Raw genomic sequence first — 16,843 nt, forward strand, 5'->3', positions numbered from 1 at the left:
CTCTCAGTGACCTTTTGCTTTCTTCTGTGTGACAATCAGCAAGAAAGTCTTCACCAGATGACACCCCGACATGAACTTCTCTGCCTTCAGAAATGTAAGCCAATGAATTAGTTTGTTTTAAATTATTCAGTCACAGGTACTCTGTTTTAGCAGTAGAAACTGAACTAAGCCCAAAGCTTATATTTCATGTTCTAAACAATATAACATTACAAAATGATTTCAAGTATTTTTTAACTAAGAAAGATATTTAATAAAAATTATTCTAAGTGGTCTTCTAGAATAAGAAATATTTCATATATATTACCCTCAGATTGGAAATCCTTTAATGACACTGTAAGAGGTTTGTCTCTTCCTTGATGATTCTTTCTTTTTTCTTTTTTATGTATAACCTTTGACTGAGTCGAAGCATTTTCAGTGCTTTCAAACTCCTGAAAAGAATTATCAACAATAATTAAGTTTCATTTATAAATTATAAAACCAACTCACCAATAGACACTGTGTCTTTTAAAATTTTACTGAAAGCATGTTATGAATTAGACGTAAAACATCCCCAAAAGTCTCCTACATTCAGGGGGTAGCTTTGAAAAGTGACTAGATAATGTGGTGACTTTATGCATCATGAGATTAACCCACTGATGATTTTGTGGCTGAATGTACTGTTAGGAGACAAAGAGTCTATTCTTATCTCTGGCTCCTCCTTTTTTTCTACTTCCTGGCTGTATGAAGGTAAACAGTTTTCCTCTACTGTGTTCTTCCAGTCTTGGAGCCAACTGACCATGGGCTAAAACCATAAGTCAAACAAATCTCTTTCCCTCTAAGCTGTGGACATCAGGTATTTTGTTCCAGCAACAGCAAAGTGACTAATATAGAAAAACGGTACCAGTAGTACAGTTGACACTGGGACTATACCTAACCATGTGATTCAGAAGCCTTTGGAACTGCTTTGCAAAAGGAATTTGGAATAGTTTACAGATATAAGCTAGGAGTCCTAGAATGCTGTAAGCAGAGCAAAAAGAGAGATTGTGATCAAAGCTCAAAAGACTAAAATGCTGATAGGAATGTGAATAGTAAAGGCCAGGGTTATAAGGTTTCAGTGGGGAATAATTCTACTGTAAAATGAACTAGGGGCCATGCATGCTTCATTCACGTAAAGAATTTGTGTATGTTTTATCCTGTTGTAAGACTTATAAGGCTGAATTTATTTTTGTTTACTTTTTTTTTTTTTTTTTTTTGAGACATGGTCTCACTAGTAGTTCAGGCTGGCCTTCAACTCACTATGTAGCCCAAGATGGCCCTGAACTTGCAGTGATCCTCCTGTCTCAGCCTCCCAAGTGCTGGAATTATAGGCTTGTGCCACACCACACACAATCTGTAAGACTGAATTTAAAGGTGGCAGACTGAAAGATCTGATAGAAGAAATTTCAAGGCAGCCCATCATTCAGGTTGTGGCATAAATACTGCTAGAAGATTTTAGCCAGATCTATAGTGAGAAATCAGGAGCAAACAGCAGAACTAACTGATCTTAAAAGTCTGCAGTTTTGCCAGAAAAAAAGTACCTACACAGTTGGGGGAAATGACAGAACTGTTACTGAAAAGATTACTATTAAAAAGAAGCCAAGTATTCAGTATGAGGACAACAGGAAAGATCTCCTGAGAGCTCATCTCAGGATATGGCCTGATCAATCCCAAGTTTAATGGTTTAAAAACAGAACTCCTCTGAAAGCCTCTGCTTTGAGAAGAGTACACTAGAGCTCTCTTCTCATTCAGAACTACCTAGAGAGTGTTTCCCCAAGTTTGGCAACACCTCTTCCAAAAAAGCCATAATACTGTTAGAGCAAGCAGCAGACCTTTGAGTCATCCATGTGGTGCTGGTTTTCAGACATGTAGAATCAAGTCCAAGAGGATTACACCCAGATTTCAAAGGAAGGCCAGTTTGTGATGCTGTGAGAGTGAAGCTGAAGAACCCAAGAATAGTTTAGTGGAAACCCTAAAAAAAGCTAAAGATGCCAGAAATATGGATCTTTGGCTGAGGATGGCTGCAGACAGTAAGCACAGCCAGCCCAAGAGAGGCCTTGTGGGCTACAACTAGCAATGCTATAGGGGTGGAGCCTCTCAAATACTGTAGAGCTCACATCTCTTCTCTGCCCCAGATGCTGGACATAAACTACAGGATTTCATGTTTGCCCTTCTGGGTTTCAGTCTTGTCCAAGTCTCTTACATTCCCTTATTTCTTCCTCTTAGAATGGGAGGGTATACCCTGTGCTCCCATATATTGGATGTACAGTAGTACTTTGGTTCATGGACTTAAATTATACAATTTGAGAAAAAAATGGCCATGTTTGCATTCGAAAGATGGCTATTGTCATGTTTGTCACCTAACACAGAGTTTACAAACAAAAACAAAATTTTGCCAAATGCTTCTGTTTGTGAATCATACTGTTTGCAAATAAAACCATCTGTTAGCCAGGCCTGGCAGTGTATGCCTGTAATTCCAGTACTTGTGAGGCTGAGTCAAGAGGATTGTTTCAAGGCCAGCCACAAACTTGAAATTTTCCATTTAGGCTACAAAGTAAGTTTCGGGCCAGCTTGAGCTGTATAGTGAACCTCTATCTCAAAAAGATAAAACAAACAAACGAACAAACAAACCATCATTTGTGTACCAAGTTACTGTTTGTATTTAACTTTCTGTTTGATTTTTACAGGAGATCATGGATCAAAGTTTGCCTGGAGTCTCAAAGGAGATGTTGAATTTAAGCCACTGGCTTCTAGTTTCTGTTATCCTATGATACTAAACAAAAGTCAATCTATTAACTGCCAAATAGAAAAGCATTACTTTTCCAATCATTGCTTGTTTTTAAAAAAATACATTTTTGCACATTCCTAAGTATCCTTTACTGAGTTTTTCCCTCATAATTCTTTGTCTTATTCTGTAATGCAGACTGGTATTGAAATCATTATGTAGTCAAGACTGGTTCTGCACAATCCTCCTACCTCAGCCTCCTGAGTGCTGCAATTAAGGCAAGTGCCAGCAGGCCCACTTCCCAATCTGCTCGAAAGAGTACCTCTCATCCACCATTATCTTATTCTTAATCTGTTCTTATGCTTTATACTCATGTTCTTCAATGTCAAAATTTGAAGTTCTCCTTTACTTTAATGATTTAACATATGTACAGACAACTAGACCACTCAGCTGGAATGTTCAACAGGAATTATTACTTAAAATATGTTTATCTTTCCATCTAGCCATCCTGTCTTCCCCACTTGGTCCTCCACTAAATATCTGGGTATATCTCCACCATGTACGAAACTATCTATGCCACAAACTTCATAGTATCCTTTCCCTATTCTTTCTACATGCTTAATATCAAGTTAGTTACCAGCCCTTGTTGAGTTCATCTCCTAAAGAATCTATTTGGGATTTCTCATACCCTTTGTCATTTCCCTATCTTGTTTTGCTTGGACACTGAAATTTTTTAGCCCTTTGATTCATCTCCTTCTACAATACTACAACATAAGTTTCAAGAACAAAAACCTCAAATTTATAAGCTCAAAATATTCAATAGCTTTGTGTCAACAGGTATATAAAATACAACCTTATTTATAACCCATCCTGACCATATTTCCAAGAATTCTAGGTTCCCAAATTATAGTTTTTCAATCATGCTGTGTTCTTTCACACATATATATCTTGTATACTTGCTATACCTTACTTGAGAATATCTACTTTCCTCCAGCCCACCTTATAAGCTTCTCATATATCTAACATGACTTTTCTTCAAGAATTCTTTTTGAAATTTCATTCCCTTCAAAGGCACTGAAGGGTTGTCTATTTTTCTGAATTCCCACTATACTAGTAACTTGTTCTCTCAGTATTACACACACTCAGTATTATTTAGTGAATTAATGAGAGAAGAAAAAAAGCCATGGCATTCCAAACTTCAGTTATCTATTATAAAATCCTTAGGCTAACACAATTCTTATTTTATTGAAATATTAACCTAAAACTCAAAGACTACATCAATGTAATCACATAAAATTAGCCAATGCATACAAAAGAAGTTCCTCAATTCTCTTGAGAGTCAATACTGTCTGATAAAACCAAACCTTTGAGGTACTGGTGTAATTTATGGCAAGAAAATTGGCTAGACTATGGTATTTTACCATCATACTCTACTTGTTCTCCAATAACACAAGTAATCCTAATACCTGTTTTTAAAAATTTTTTTTGGTCTTTTTCATTTTTGTCAGTACCGGGGATCAAACTCACGACTGCCTGCTTGCAAGGCAGGTGCTTATGCCACTGAGCTAAATCCCCAGCCCCTAATCCTAATACCTTTAAAATCTTGCCATACATTCAACAAAAAATCATTATTGTGTGATAATACTCTAATTGATAAAAATTTGTCTTAATTGAGCAATAGAGGAAGATCTTTCCAGTATATCCTGAAAGGCCATTTAAAAAGATTAAATAATAGTAAATTGGGTAATACACACACACACACACACACACACACACACACACACACCCATCTAATTTTTGCAATGCTGAGGGCTGTCTTGCACATGGTAGGCAAAGCTAACCCCTCATAGCTGTGTCCATTCTTTGTAACTGCTTACTTTTTGTCTAAAATGACATATAATAAATCATTCATAAGCAAGACCCTGTCTCAGGAAAACAAAACAAACAATTTGTTGTGAATTTCATTTCCTCTTTTCCCTTTGTTTTTGGTGAATAAACTGTTTAAACATCCTAAAACATCAGACAAAGCTTAGACACATTTTATTTCATTTTGCAGTGCTGGTGAACAAACCCTTTGCCACGCCCATGCCAGGCAAGTGTTCTACCATTGAACTACATTCTCTGGCCCTAAAGGACAACTTTTATGTAAAATTCAGAAACATTAGTTCTAGCCTTTGACCATTTAAAACTTCTAAAATATAGAAATCAATAAACAAGAAAAATACCTTTTTGTGCTCTTCATATTCTAATTTACTTAGCAACAATGCTTTCTCAAGATCAGCTTCAAACATTTCAGATGTCAGCTAAAAAAAAAAAGTTTCACAGTAAACAGATAACAGTACTAAACCCATTAAAAAGTAACTATGACACAAGCCAGTATATATAGTATATAGTTTTGAACAAGTATGTTCAAAGACATCATTTTTTCAGTTATTTAACCATGCTACATTAAGGAACTCTATCATATGTAAGATACCAAAGCACAAACTTCTACTTCTGGGATTTCTATTTCTCCCTTCATGTTACTTATCTGCTGTATATAATAAAACCTTAACTTTCATTTCAGTAAGAATCATACAAATAAATCAATACCAAAATAGATGAAAAGACAGTATCCAGTTTGGGACAACAAAAATTTTATCAGAAACTACAGCTAAAAAAATATGGTAATACTGAAAAATAACAGTAAGAATTATTAAACATAATATACCATTTCCTGAATATAGAAAAATCCACAGGTACAAAACCTTTAAATAGGTGATCAAATGCGTTCATATATGCCAGGTATTACAGAATAAATACAGTGCAGCTTTTTTTTCTTTTGGTACTGGGGATCGAACTCACGACCTAACGCTTGCCAAGCAAGCACTTCTGCCCCTGAGCTAAATCCTTGGCTCTAGTGCAGCTTTTAATATTCAAGTTATATAGTAAAAGTGTGTCATATATTTCAATCATTTAATGTGGTAATGAAATGACTCCTCTTTCTAATCACTTAGTACAACTTTAACTTTTTACAACCTATATTTCACTTCTCTCCAGTCTAATTATTCTCTACAAGAATTAGTTTTCTTAAATGCCAGACAGAATTGCTGCAGTACATGGATAAGGATTTGGTTGTACACTGTGTGGGATAAGGTGAACTGTTTAAAGCTGCAAAATATTTCAAAAACTTGTATGACAGGAGTAAATATCCTAGGTTAGAGTAAAATCTATGCATGGTATGAACATGGTTTATTTTTCTCTGTCCAGAATTCCTTTCTGTAGTCAAGTGTCCTTTAATTATTCAGCAGGATAGCCAAGCACATAACCCTGAATATTACCTAACACCATATCCATACCAATAATGAAGCTTTCACAACCAACAACAAAAGGGAAGGTTTGATTCTTTTTTGCTATTCTAAGAAATAAATTTGGGGAATAAAGACAAAGTAAGTGAGTTTTTCTCACAATGAACAGCCTTAAAAAGTAGTATCTAGTAACTCACACCTCTGAGTGCCCCTGAACTTCATCTTTCCCAAAGGTTTTAATTCAGATCTATGGATTATTCAATATCCAATGAATTGTTTGTTCCTGAGTTTTTATTTTATTTTTATATATTTTTTTATTTTATTTTTTATCGGTACCGGGGACTGAACTCACGACCACCTGCTTGCAAGGCATGTGCTTATGCTGCTGAGCTAAATCCCCAGCCCCTTGTTCCTGAGTTTTAAGAGTTATTTTACTGCTTAATAATTTTAAAATAAGATAAAATAGAAACCAATTAAAAGTGGGGTGACCTGTTTCAAAAGGGATACCCCAATCTCTTGTCAGCCTTTCACTTAAGATCAAGTACAAAAGGTATACATTTAAAAGTAGAAAAATATTTACACTAAATACTGTAAACTCAATCTTTTCTTCCTAATCAAAGCTATTCCTTTGAAAACATCTCATCATATCCTATGCTGAGATGAGAACAAGCATCAGGTGTATACATACAAATATTAATCTAACTCTAAAAAATACTATTAGAATTAAAATGACACCACCATGTAGCAAAATCTCATTAAATCCACAGTAAACTGTATGCATTTTTCCCACAGAACAATCTGAATTTAAAAATTCAACACAAAATAATAATGTGTAGGAAAAATATAATAACCATTTAGATTTACATTACTATATAAGTGGGCATTAAAAAATAACAAACAGTGGAAGGGTAAAAAAAAAAAAAAAAAAGTGGAGTCAGCCACATCTTGGGCAGGTCCACCAACTACCAGCATAGGCAAGGAGAAGCAGTCAGACAAGTCCCTATACAAGCCTCTCGCCTTTGGTAATCTCAGAAAAGCCACAAGTATCTGGAGAAGCCTGCCCTATACACCACTGCTTCCCTGGAAACCTAGGTTAAGAGAAACTCAGATGCCTGGTCCAGTCTAAACTGTCAACAGGCCCAATTTGGGAAACACATGGGGCCACAAAACTGGCTCTTGAGATGGAACCCAGGAAAATGTCAAGACGGAGCAAAAGACAACCTTAGATCTCCATCCCAAACAGAACAAGTCTAGGAGACATAGACATGGAAGAGACTGGAGGTTCCACACCTGAAGTATCTGAAGGGATAATGGTTGAAGTAAAGAAACAACTTCATGAGGCTGTAAAAGTATCAGATCAGAAATAATATTTCAGATAAAAGAAAAATGACAAACATAATGAAAAATTTTTGAGCATATCTAAAGAAGACATAGGTAAAAAAGAGGAGCATAGACAGATAGCAGCTGGCTACAGAGGCTCGCTGAGATAGTCAACTTAGAATTCAACATAATACAGTGTGGGGAGCCCCGAAGAGAAGGAGACGAATTCTCTCAACCCAAGAAGAAACCAAGGTGAGAACCAATCAAACATATAGTCCTGGTGCTATTATTGGAACAGCTAAAGGTACCAGGCTCCCGCCGTAGTGGGCGACTTGTCAAGCCATTCGAGGTCCTGCCGCTATGGCTCACTGGAGGCGCAGTCACACTGAGGTCGGGGGTTGGCCAGCCCAATGCAGAACTGAGCTGGTGGGGAGCCTGCATAGACCTGTTGTGACGGGTGTGGAGCCATTCCACAGAAAGTGGGGGTCCTGTGGAAGACAATCTGGGATCAGGCAGGACTGGCAAGTACAAGGGAAAGCAGTGACTTCAGTAAGTTGTTCCCTTCCAGAACGAGATTGGTGGAGTGCACTAGCTGAGACCCAATAGGTTATCCAAAATCAATTCCTTACAGCAACAGCACACACTAATGCAGTGAAGCCTCAGAAGTCTGACTAACCCAGAGAGGAGGCAGCGCAAAGTAATACAGTGCAGGCCTCAGCAGCTTGACTTGAGGGAGGGGAGGGGCCAGCACATGCTACCCCTGTTTGCAATTTACTAGCACACTGCAGTGGGAAGGGTCACCTAGCCAGCGTGCTTCAGAAGAATTGTAACCAACAAAGAAATAAACTGGGGCCTCCTGGAAGAAACAAAAAAGATGGGAAGAGGAAGCAACAAGAAAAAGTCACCAGGTCCCAACCCTGAGAACACTGACCCAGGACAGGTAAAAATAAAGGAGAATGAACACAGCAAACAAGCAGTATCAGACACAGCACCAGTGGACATAAAGAGATATCTTTGGGACCTCATAGACTAGTTCAAAAGTGAAATATTTAGCCAAGTAAAGCAAGATACAAGAAGAACAATAAAAGAGATGTAAGCACCCCTCAAGCAGACACAGATGGAAGAAGGGAAGAACTCAAACAAAGGAGAGAACCATTTGATGAAGACTATAAAGAAAATATAGACTACATGAAGCAGATTAAAAGAGATTACCAGAAAATTAAAAATTCTATGGAAAGATGGCAAATCTGCTTAAAAGAAACTAAGGATAGATTATCCAAACTTGAGGACAGTTTTGCAATGTGGGATTATGAAAGGAAAAATTTTAAAAAATAACAAGGAAACAAGCAGTAACAATACAAAGGCTAGATAATAGGAACACTTCTGCACTGTTGGTGGCAGTATAGACTGGTGCAATCACTGTGCAAATCAGTGGGGAGGTTCCTCAAAAAGCTGGGATTGGAGGTCCCAGAAGAATTGAAAACATCATACCACAGTGATATGTACGCAACCATGTTTATAGCAGCACAATTCGCAGTAGCTAAACCTTTGGAGAAAACCCAAATGCCCATCAACTGAGTAATGAATAAAAAAGATGTGGTATCTTTATATAATGGAACATAACTCAACTATAAATAAAGACCACACTGAGGCTTTTATAAGTAAATGGATTCAATTTTAGACCAAACTTGTAAGTGAAATAAATCAAACTCACATGTGTAAATACTATATTGTCTTCCTAGTGTAAGAAACTAAAAGAGTAAGTAAGATAAAAAATCTTCAAGAAATACTGTGAAAGGCTAAGAAACTGCTCAAAGAGGGAAAAATAACTCTGAGAAAAGCAGAAAATAAAGTGAAATAAGATATAAGTTTGTATATATACACATAAGATTATTAGGACGATTGTACTACTAATTCTACTAGTTCTTGGAATGAAACAGATAACATCTGTAAGATTAGATCAATTTTACATGACTATATCTGATAACTCAAATAAGATTTATGAAGATAACTATGCAAAACAAGAAAAATTGTTATGTTCCTACCACCTTATTTTGAAAGCCTACATTGTGATTATTTTGGGCTCTTAGACATATTTATTTGTTGTTTTGTTTTTCCCTCTAACACAGAAAGGATAGATGTACACATATAGACATATATGCCTAGAACTTTACCTAAAGGGTTTACAAGAATTGATTTGATTATGTGTGATGGAATGAACAATTACACTGAAGAAAATGAGACACCATGGTAGCCACTGATGATTTCTTATCATTTTGATTCGAAAGCCAATAATGCTTTTATTCTTAGTTTTGATTGTGGACAGCTATTTTGAAGAAAACAAGAGACATTAAGGTAGCCATTATTGATTTCCTAGTGTCTGGTCTTGAAAGCCCTTAAGGCTCTCTTGTGTTTTGATTGCTTTTATACTATTTTGATGTGTATTAACTTACTGTGTGTGAAGGTATAGACAACTATTTTGAAGAAAACAAGAGACATGGTAGCCATTGCAGATTTTCTGCTTTTTCTGAAACCCTGTGTTACTTGCATTGTTTTACTCTGCTCTGCTTCATTCTGTTTTGCTTTGTTTTGTTTTATTCTCTTTAAAATAGAAAAAAAATAAAACTGATATTCTAAGAATGATAAGAAAAGTCATTCTAATAAACCAAACACACATAGAACAATACTCATTCCCTAGAAATCCTACAATAGTTTAACACATAAGCAAATAAATAATGCTTCATTTCTTACATATATAGTATCTCCTAAAATACATTCCAGTTAATATGTTATTTGCCCAGACATGACAACAAAAACCTGACAACAAAAACTTGGTCTTAGTAAAATATTTACTTTGCTGTTCTTAAAGATATATAAGTCTAGAGAAATAAAATGTCATTAGTAAATAGGTTGAAGAAACAAAAGTCAAAGGCTGGGGATATACCTCAGTTACACAGTGCCTATCTGGCAAGTATGAAGTCTTGAGTTCGATTCTCAGTACCAAAACAAAAAAAAGTCAGTAACAATGTTATGTTAAGGTTTTAAAAAGGAAGTTTCTCCTCAAAATCTTACTCTTTAAGATTTTTTAAAATGATTTACTTGGTTTTTTTTTTTTTGTCTTTTTCGTTTTTATTGGTACCAGGGATCGAACTCACGACTGCCTGCTTGCAAGGCAGGCGCTTATGCCGCTGAGCTAAATCCCCAGCCCCAAGATTTTTTAAAATGAGATCTCTAGTTCTACAAATATGATTTCTAAAATTTGAAATAATTTAATCATGTTCACTTACCTTCTCTACCTTTTCAATTGTAAAAAAGATGAATTTAAAAACAACACAGGGTTAGGAGACCAGCTCAGGGGTTGAGTGTATTTCTAGGATACTAAAGGCCCTGATTTAATCCCCAGCAACAAAACAAACTCCAAAAATCAAAAACAGAAAAATTGGCTGGGTGTATTCCCAACATGCCTATAATCCCAACACTTTGAGGCGGAGACAGAAGGATCACTTTGAGTTCAAGGCCAGCCTGGGCTACAAAAGAGTTCAAGTCAGCCTGAATTGCATAGTGAAAACTCTGTTTTAAGACAAAAACAAAGCAACAACAACAACAACAAAACTCCAGAAAAGTTCCCACAATATACTACATTGAATTGCCAAAACTAACATAAATAATCTGCTTTTCTGGTAGGATGGAAACTTATCAAAAGCAAATGTGTGGATTAATCCAGTAAAACTGTTTCTTAGAAAAGTGGCAGCATAGATTCAGATATATTAATTGCCATGTGGGAAAATGTAGAACATCGTTGAAAAACAAAGCAAAATAGTTTTATTTACTTAGTCATACCTGTTCATCTCTCTGTCTCCACTCTTGCCAGTTTTCTTCTCGTGAATCCTTCTGCACAGGGTTTGACGACATATGGTCTTGTTGAGCATGGCAAAAGGCATGGGAAGATTTCTGGGGAATCTTCTTAAAAGCAAGATTCCTAAGCTATAAAACAAAACAAAACATATTAAATTTAGTTCATTCTTTGGTCTCAGCCGCCAACATGCCATCCAGACTAAGGAAGACCCGGAAGCTTTGGAGCCATGTGAGCCACGGCCATGGCCGCATCGGCAACCACCGGAAGCACCCAGGAGGTCGGGGTAATGCTGGAGGCATGCATCACCACAGGATCAACTTCAACAAATATCACCCAGGTTACTTTGGGCAGGTTGGTATGAGGCATTACTACTTAAAGAGCTTCTGCCCAACTGTCAACCTTGATAAATTGTGGACATTGGTCAGAGAGTGGACATGAGTAAATGCAATGAAAAACAAGACCCGAGTAGCTCCCATCATTGACGTAGTGCGACTGGGCTACTACAAAGTTCTTGGTAAAGGAAAGCTCTCAAAGCAACCTGTCATCATGAAAGCCAAATTCTTCAGCAGAAGAGCTGAGGAGAAGATTAAGGGTGTTGGGGCAGGGAGCTTGAAGACACAGGACAAGGGGGTTCATTAAAATGCTAATGCATGGTTTTCAAATAAATAAATAAATAAAATTTAGTTCATAACTTGATCAATTAAGTTTTTGGAATTTACAAGATAAACAGTACATTTATATTTTACTCCAGATAATTCATATTAGCTTACACAACTAAAATAGCCGTGTTTTCATTATTTATTTTTGTGGCACTGGGGACTAAATAAAGAGTTATTATATTGAGCTACATCCCCAGCTTGTGTATTTATTTATTTAGGTACTGGGGATCAAACTCAAGACCTTGCACTCCCCAGGCAGTTGTTATGCTACTGAGCTATATCCCTGGCTCTTCATTTTTCATTTTTTGAGACAAGTCTTTCTAAGCTACCCAGCCTGGCTTTCAACTTCTGGGCTCAAATGATCTTCCTGCATCAGCCTCTGGAGTTGCTGGGATTACTGGTGCATGCCACCACATGGCTAATTTAAATTAGCTTACTCCCCCCTTCCCCTCCTCAGGTAGGGGATTTAACTCAGAGCCTTGCAAGTGCTATGCAAATGTTCTACTACTGAACTATCTTCTCAACCCTTAATTTTATAATAATCTCTGCAGAATATTATCTTTGTTATCACTTCAGATCATGCTGGTAGGGGTACAGATGAAATGATTAAGCAAAAATAGGTTTACTCAATATACTGCCATCATTTTAATGATTTCTCTTTACTAAAAAAGTTTATAGGCATAGAGTTTTTTTAAAATATGCTTTTATTTTTAAAAAACTTTATAATGCCTTTTTAATTTAGCAAAAATACAATGAAAGTCTAAAATGCAAACCAATATAGTTCAAAAAACTTAAAATTTAAGCTTTAATATACAGACTACCTAGGCAACTCTAGCAACTACTTTTCTAATCCAGAAAAACACAGAAACTAGTTCCAAGCATAATATAATGAATTAAAATGATACAGGCCAAATCACTTCCAACAGTATGAGTAATCTGAGACACAGTAGTTAAAGCAAAAGCAAAATATAGAAATTGTCATGGATTGAACCATATCCCCTCTAAAAAAGTTATGTTTGAACTCCAGCAACCCAGAGACCCAGAGACCTCGAGGTGACCTTATTTGGAAACACAGGATCTGCAGATGTAATCACTTAAGATGAAATCATAAGGAATTAAGGTGGACTCTTACTACTACATGACTGGTGTCCTTATAGGCAAGAATGAAGACAAACATACCCAATAGCACCATGTAAGAATATAACTTTTTAGCAGTAAGTACCCAAAGTAAAAGCCAAAACCCACTTATTTATTGCAAAATATCAACACTTAAATATCCGCAATTAAACCTGATACTGAGGTTTTAGTTTAGGAAGAAAAAAACACACATTAACATCTTTTGTCTTAAAAAAAAAAAAAAAAAACAAAAAACCAAACACATACACTCATGGTATAGGCTTACCAGGGCTGTAATATAGTCAGAGAGAAGAGGCTGCCAAGAAACCCAGGAACTGATGGTTACTACTCAGAAGCCAGAAAGAGGCATGGAAAATTGTACTTAGAATTTCAGTCTTTTTTTGGTGGGGGTGGTGGTGTTTGGCTGGGGATATAGCTCAGTGGCATGGTGCTCACCTGGTAAGTGTGAAATTGCTGAATTCAATCTCCGGTATCATATACAAACATACAAAAATCAAAATAAAAAAGCATTTCACTCAGAGTGACTCTGCTGACACTGTAATTTGAAATTCTAGCCTCTAGAGCTAAAAATAAATTTCTGTCGCTTTAAGTCATCCATATTGTGATTCTTTATGAAGGCAGCTCTAGGAAACTAACAAAGAAGCTTTAAATTGAGGGTCAACAACTTTAACTGATGGTCAATACAGTGGTACCTCAGTTCACAAACTTAATTCTTTCCAAGACTGTGGATGCAGAATTTGTTCCAATTTGGTTGCAAACACAATCTTGGAAAGAATTAAATTCATGAACAAAAGCACCACTCACTGTACACTGTCCTGCAAAAGGGAGCTGGAAGAAACAAACACCTGTTTTAAAAGATGGTTTCCTCTACAGAAAGCACATATGGAAGGATATGCTTCCTTTCCTTTTTTTGAGATGGGATCTTGCTACGTTGCTCAGGCTGGTCTCAAACTTGCTAAAATAATCCTTTCTTCAGCCTCCCAAATGCTAGGACTATGCACACCAATGCCCCGGCTTACTTCCTTTAAAGATTTCACTGTTTTAAATTTTTGAGAGAATAAACATGTGTACTTCTACAGGTAGAAAAAAAAAGACACTTAAAGAAATGTTCCTACATTTGACTTTAAATACACATAAAAGTTTATGTGTATTTGAGTCCATCCACTCAAGTAATATTTAAATATTTACTGAGTACCTAAGTACCTAGACACTCCATGGTTGAACATGGTTACTATGTGTTCTCATGATGCTTACAATCTATGGGAAAAACAGTGCAATAATTATAATTATTACCTCATTTGCTTCACTCTGCTGTTGTTCTTTCTTTTTTCTTCTTTTCTCTCTTTTTTTCTCATTTGTCGTTGATTTGCTTCCCACAGTTTGAGACTTTCCAGTATTCCGACCTTTGCCTTTTCCAGGCTCAGAATCAGAACCACTTCCACTATCAATTTGTAAGAGGGCAAAACGAGAGGCCGTAGTGGGAACAGAACTAAGAACTGCTGAGGCCATGGTACTCAGTTTTCTTTTCAAATGTTTCTATCAAAAATAATTCCTGTGGGGAGAAGAGAAAGAATGAATAAATGCACTTAGTAAAATCTGTTTTAGACTTTAGAATAATCATAAATACACATTTCTCCAGACATCAGATTCTGTGCTGTATTTGGATCTATATTCATAGTCCCACTGATAATACAAATCTACTCAAGGAAAATGATACACTGATATTCAACAGATAACTACTGCAAGACTACCATTATTACAGAGTATTTGTTTTTTCATTTATGAATTTTCAAAAAATCCTGATTTTCCTCTCCTTGAAATACCTCTAGTATACAGTATAACACTTACAGAAAACATCCTATATCAATATAGTTTATAATAGAAAAGAATACCATTTTTCATTTGTCTTACATGTTTACACCTAGCTTCCAAAATAAAAAAATGGAAAAGAACATTCTCATATATATCCAGAATGCTTTAACTTGATTCAAGAGACTGGCTTAGAATTGATAGCAGAAGAACTTAAGTTCCCTCAACCAAGGGAAACTTTTCAAAATCATCTCCTACATTAGCGTTGAGTTCCCTAGTCTCTGTGTACCATATCATTCCAAGCATACGTGAGTAGAATTTCATTTTACTTAGTTTTCTGTCAACATTTCAAGAAACCTAGAAGGTATCCTAAAGGTCCTCTAGCAATTTCCAACTTTTGTTTCACAAATGAGACAACTAGAGCTTAGACTGGTTAAGTGACTTGCCTAAGGTCATTGTACAAGTTAGTCTCACAGTCAGGACCTGAACCTTACTTCATAAGTTCAAAACAAATTCTGTGATTTTTACAAGACTAAGTCCTCTTTCAACTTAAAAAAAAAATAAGATTTTTTCTTCTTCTGTATGTATACATGTGTTGAGCTTGGAACTGAACCAAGGGTCTGGTGTATGTTAAGCGTGTGTTCTACCCTTATATTGGTCTCCAACAGCCTTCTCACATTGCCATCATCCAGAAATTGCTGTCATTTTTTAATAACTTACTCCTTTTCTAAAGTTTTATCATATCTAACTTGAGTCACAATGCTCATATCTAAACTAGCTGAAATCATTTCCACAGTATCTTATTGGTCACATATATATATTTCTTTTTGTATCACAATATCATGTCTATCCTATTCAGTGGGGGAGAAAACTATGCAAAGGTAAATATTAGGAGGTAAGAATCACGGAAGTCCTACTTGAAATCCACATACTATAGTTTGTATGTTTTTAGGAAAAAAGTGAAAAGTACATATTAAATTTTCCATCATTAGAATCCAGAAAAATATTTGAAAATCTTTCAATTTTTCTATTATACATTGAAGAAATATCATGAAGTGATATTTGAAGATGTCACTAAGCAGTCACTAAATCAAAGTGTTTTTATTGTAATAATACGTTAATATCTAATATTCTTATATCCAAAACATGAAAATAAGATAAAATACAACATACCCTGATGGCATCACACTGATATATTGACAATTTTAGGCTTAACTTTGAAAACCTAAGGGCACCATAAATTATTATAAGGGAGAAAACATTATGACAGTAAAAAGAAATTCCAGACTCAAAAAATACTGCAGAGCCAGACATGATGGCCCAATCTGTAATCACAGCTATTGGGGAGGCTGAGGCAGGAGGACTGCCACCAGTTTGAGGCCAGCCTGGGCTATGTAGCAAATCTAAGACAGCCTGAACTACATAGTGAGACCCTGTCTAAAAAAAGAAAACTAGAAAAAATACTGTGGAAAATAGTAATTCTGTTTCCATTTCAGTATCTTCCTAAAACAAACCAATGAAAATTATAGTTGTTCTGAGCAGTTTAGGTACAATAATTCTATACAGCTGTTCAACAACTACCACTAGATCTAACTGTAGGGCTACAAAATTCAAGTAGTTGCTCTTTTACTGCTCACAAATATTCACTGTTCTTCTCTGAAGGAGAATTATGTATCAATTCCCTGTTGAATACTGGCATGACTTACTGTGCCAGGGAAATACAAGCTTTAAAAGCTTTAAAAGCCCATGACTCACCATTTCTTTTCTCTGTGTCTGATTAAGAAAGCGTAGTTTGAAACTACAATGATGAAAGCTAACTTGTGATGAGTAACTTTGGATCTTGTGTGATGTATCTGAAAAACAATTTTGCAGCTTTAAACTGCTGGAATTCTCAGGTTGTTGATGTGTTATAAGGTAGCTTTACATAACTTATTCTTTAAACAAATTTCCTTCCCATTATACAACTGGTAGCAAAACTATGAATTTTGTACTTGAGTTGTAGAACTGAATTTACATTTGAGTTGTAAAACTCACA

At 35.9% G+C, this 16,843-nt stretch overlaps 1 protein-coding gene and 1 pseudogene across 2 annotated transcripts in view; one reads left to right on the forward strand and one right to left on the reverse strand.

Annotated features, from left to right (window-relative positions):
- The window catches only part of Gkap1 (G kinase anchoring protein 1), a 63,376-nt gene that overhangs the window by 40,783 nt on the left and 5,750 nt on the right, over positions 1-16,843 (reverse strand). For both annotated transcript variants that reach the window (XM_013158393.2, XM_063243639.1), the window contains exons 2-5: positions 14,293-14,551; positions 11,188-11,331; positions 4,966-5,043; positions 305-428 (exon numbers count right to left, since the gene is read on the reverse strand). In XM_013158393.2, coding sequence (XP_013013847.1) covers positions 305-428; positions 4,966-5,043; positions 11,188-11,331; positions 14,293-14,508 — 562 coding nt within the window. In that variant the 5' untranslated portion in view covers positions 14,509-14,551. The remainder of the gene's footprint in view (positions 1-304; positions 429-4,965; positions 5,044-11,187; positions 11,332-14,292; positions 14,552-16,843) is intronic.
- On the forward strand, positions 11,382-11,842 carry LOC106028774 (large ribosomal subunit protein uL15-like; annotated as a pseudogene).

Source organism: Cavia porcellus, unplaced genomic scaffold, assembly GCF_034190915.1.
Source record: "Cavia porcellus strain 051 isolate PalLab524CR breed Dunkin Hartley unplaced genomic scaffold, mCavPor4.1 scaffold_2, whole genome shotgun sequence".
NCBI lineage: Eukaryota > Metazoa > Chordata > Mammalia > Rodentia > Caviidae > Cavia > Cavia porcellus.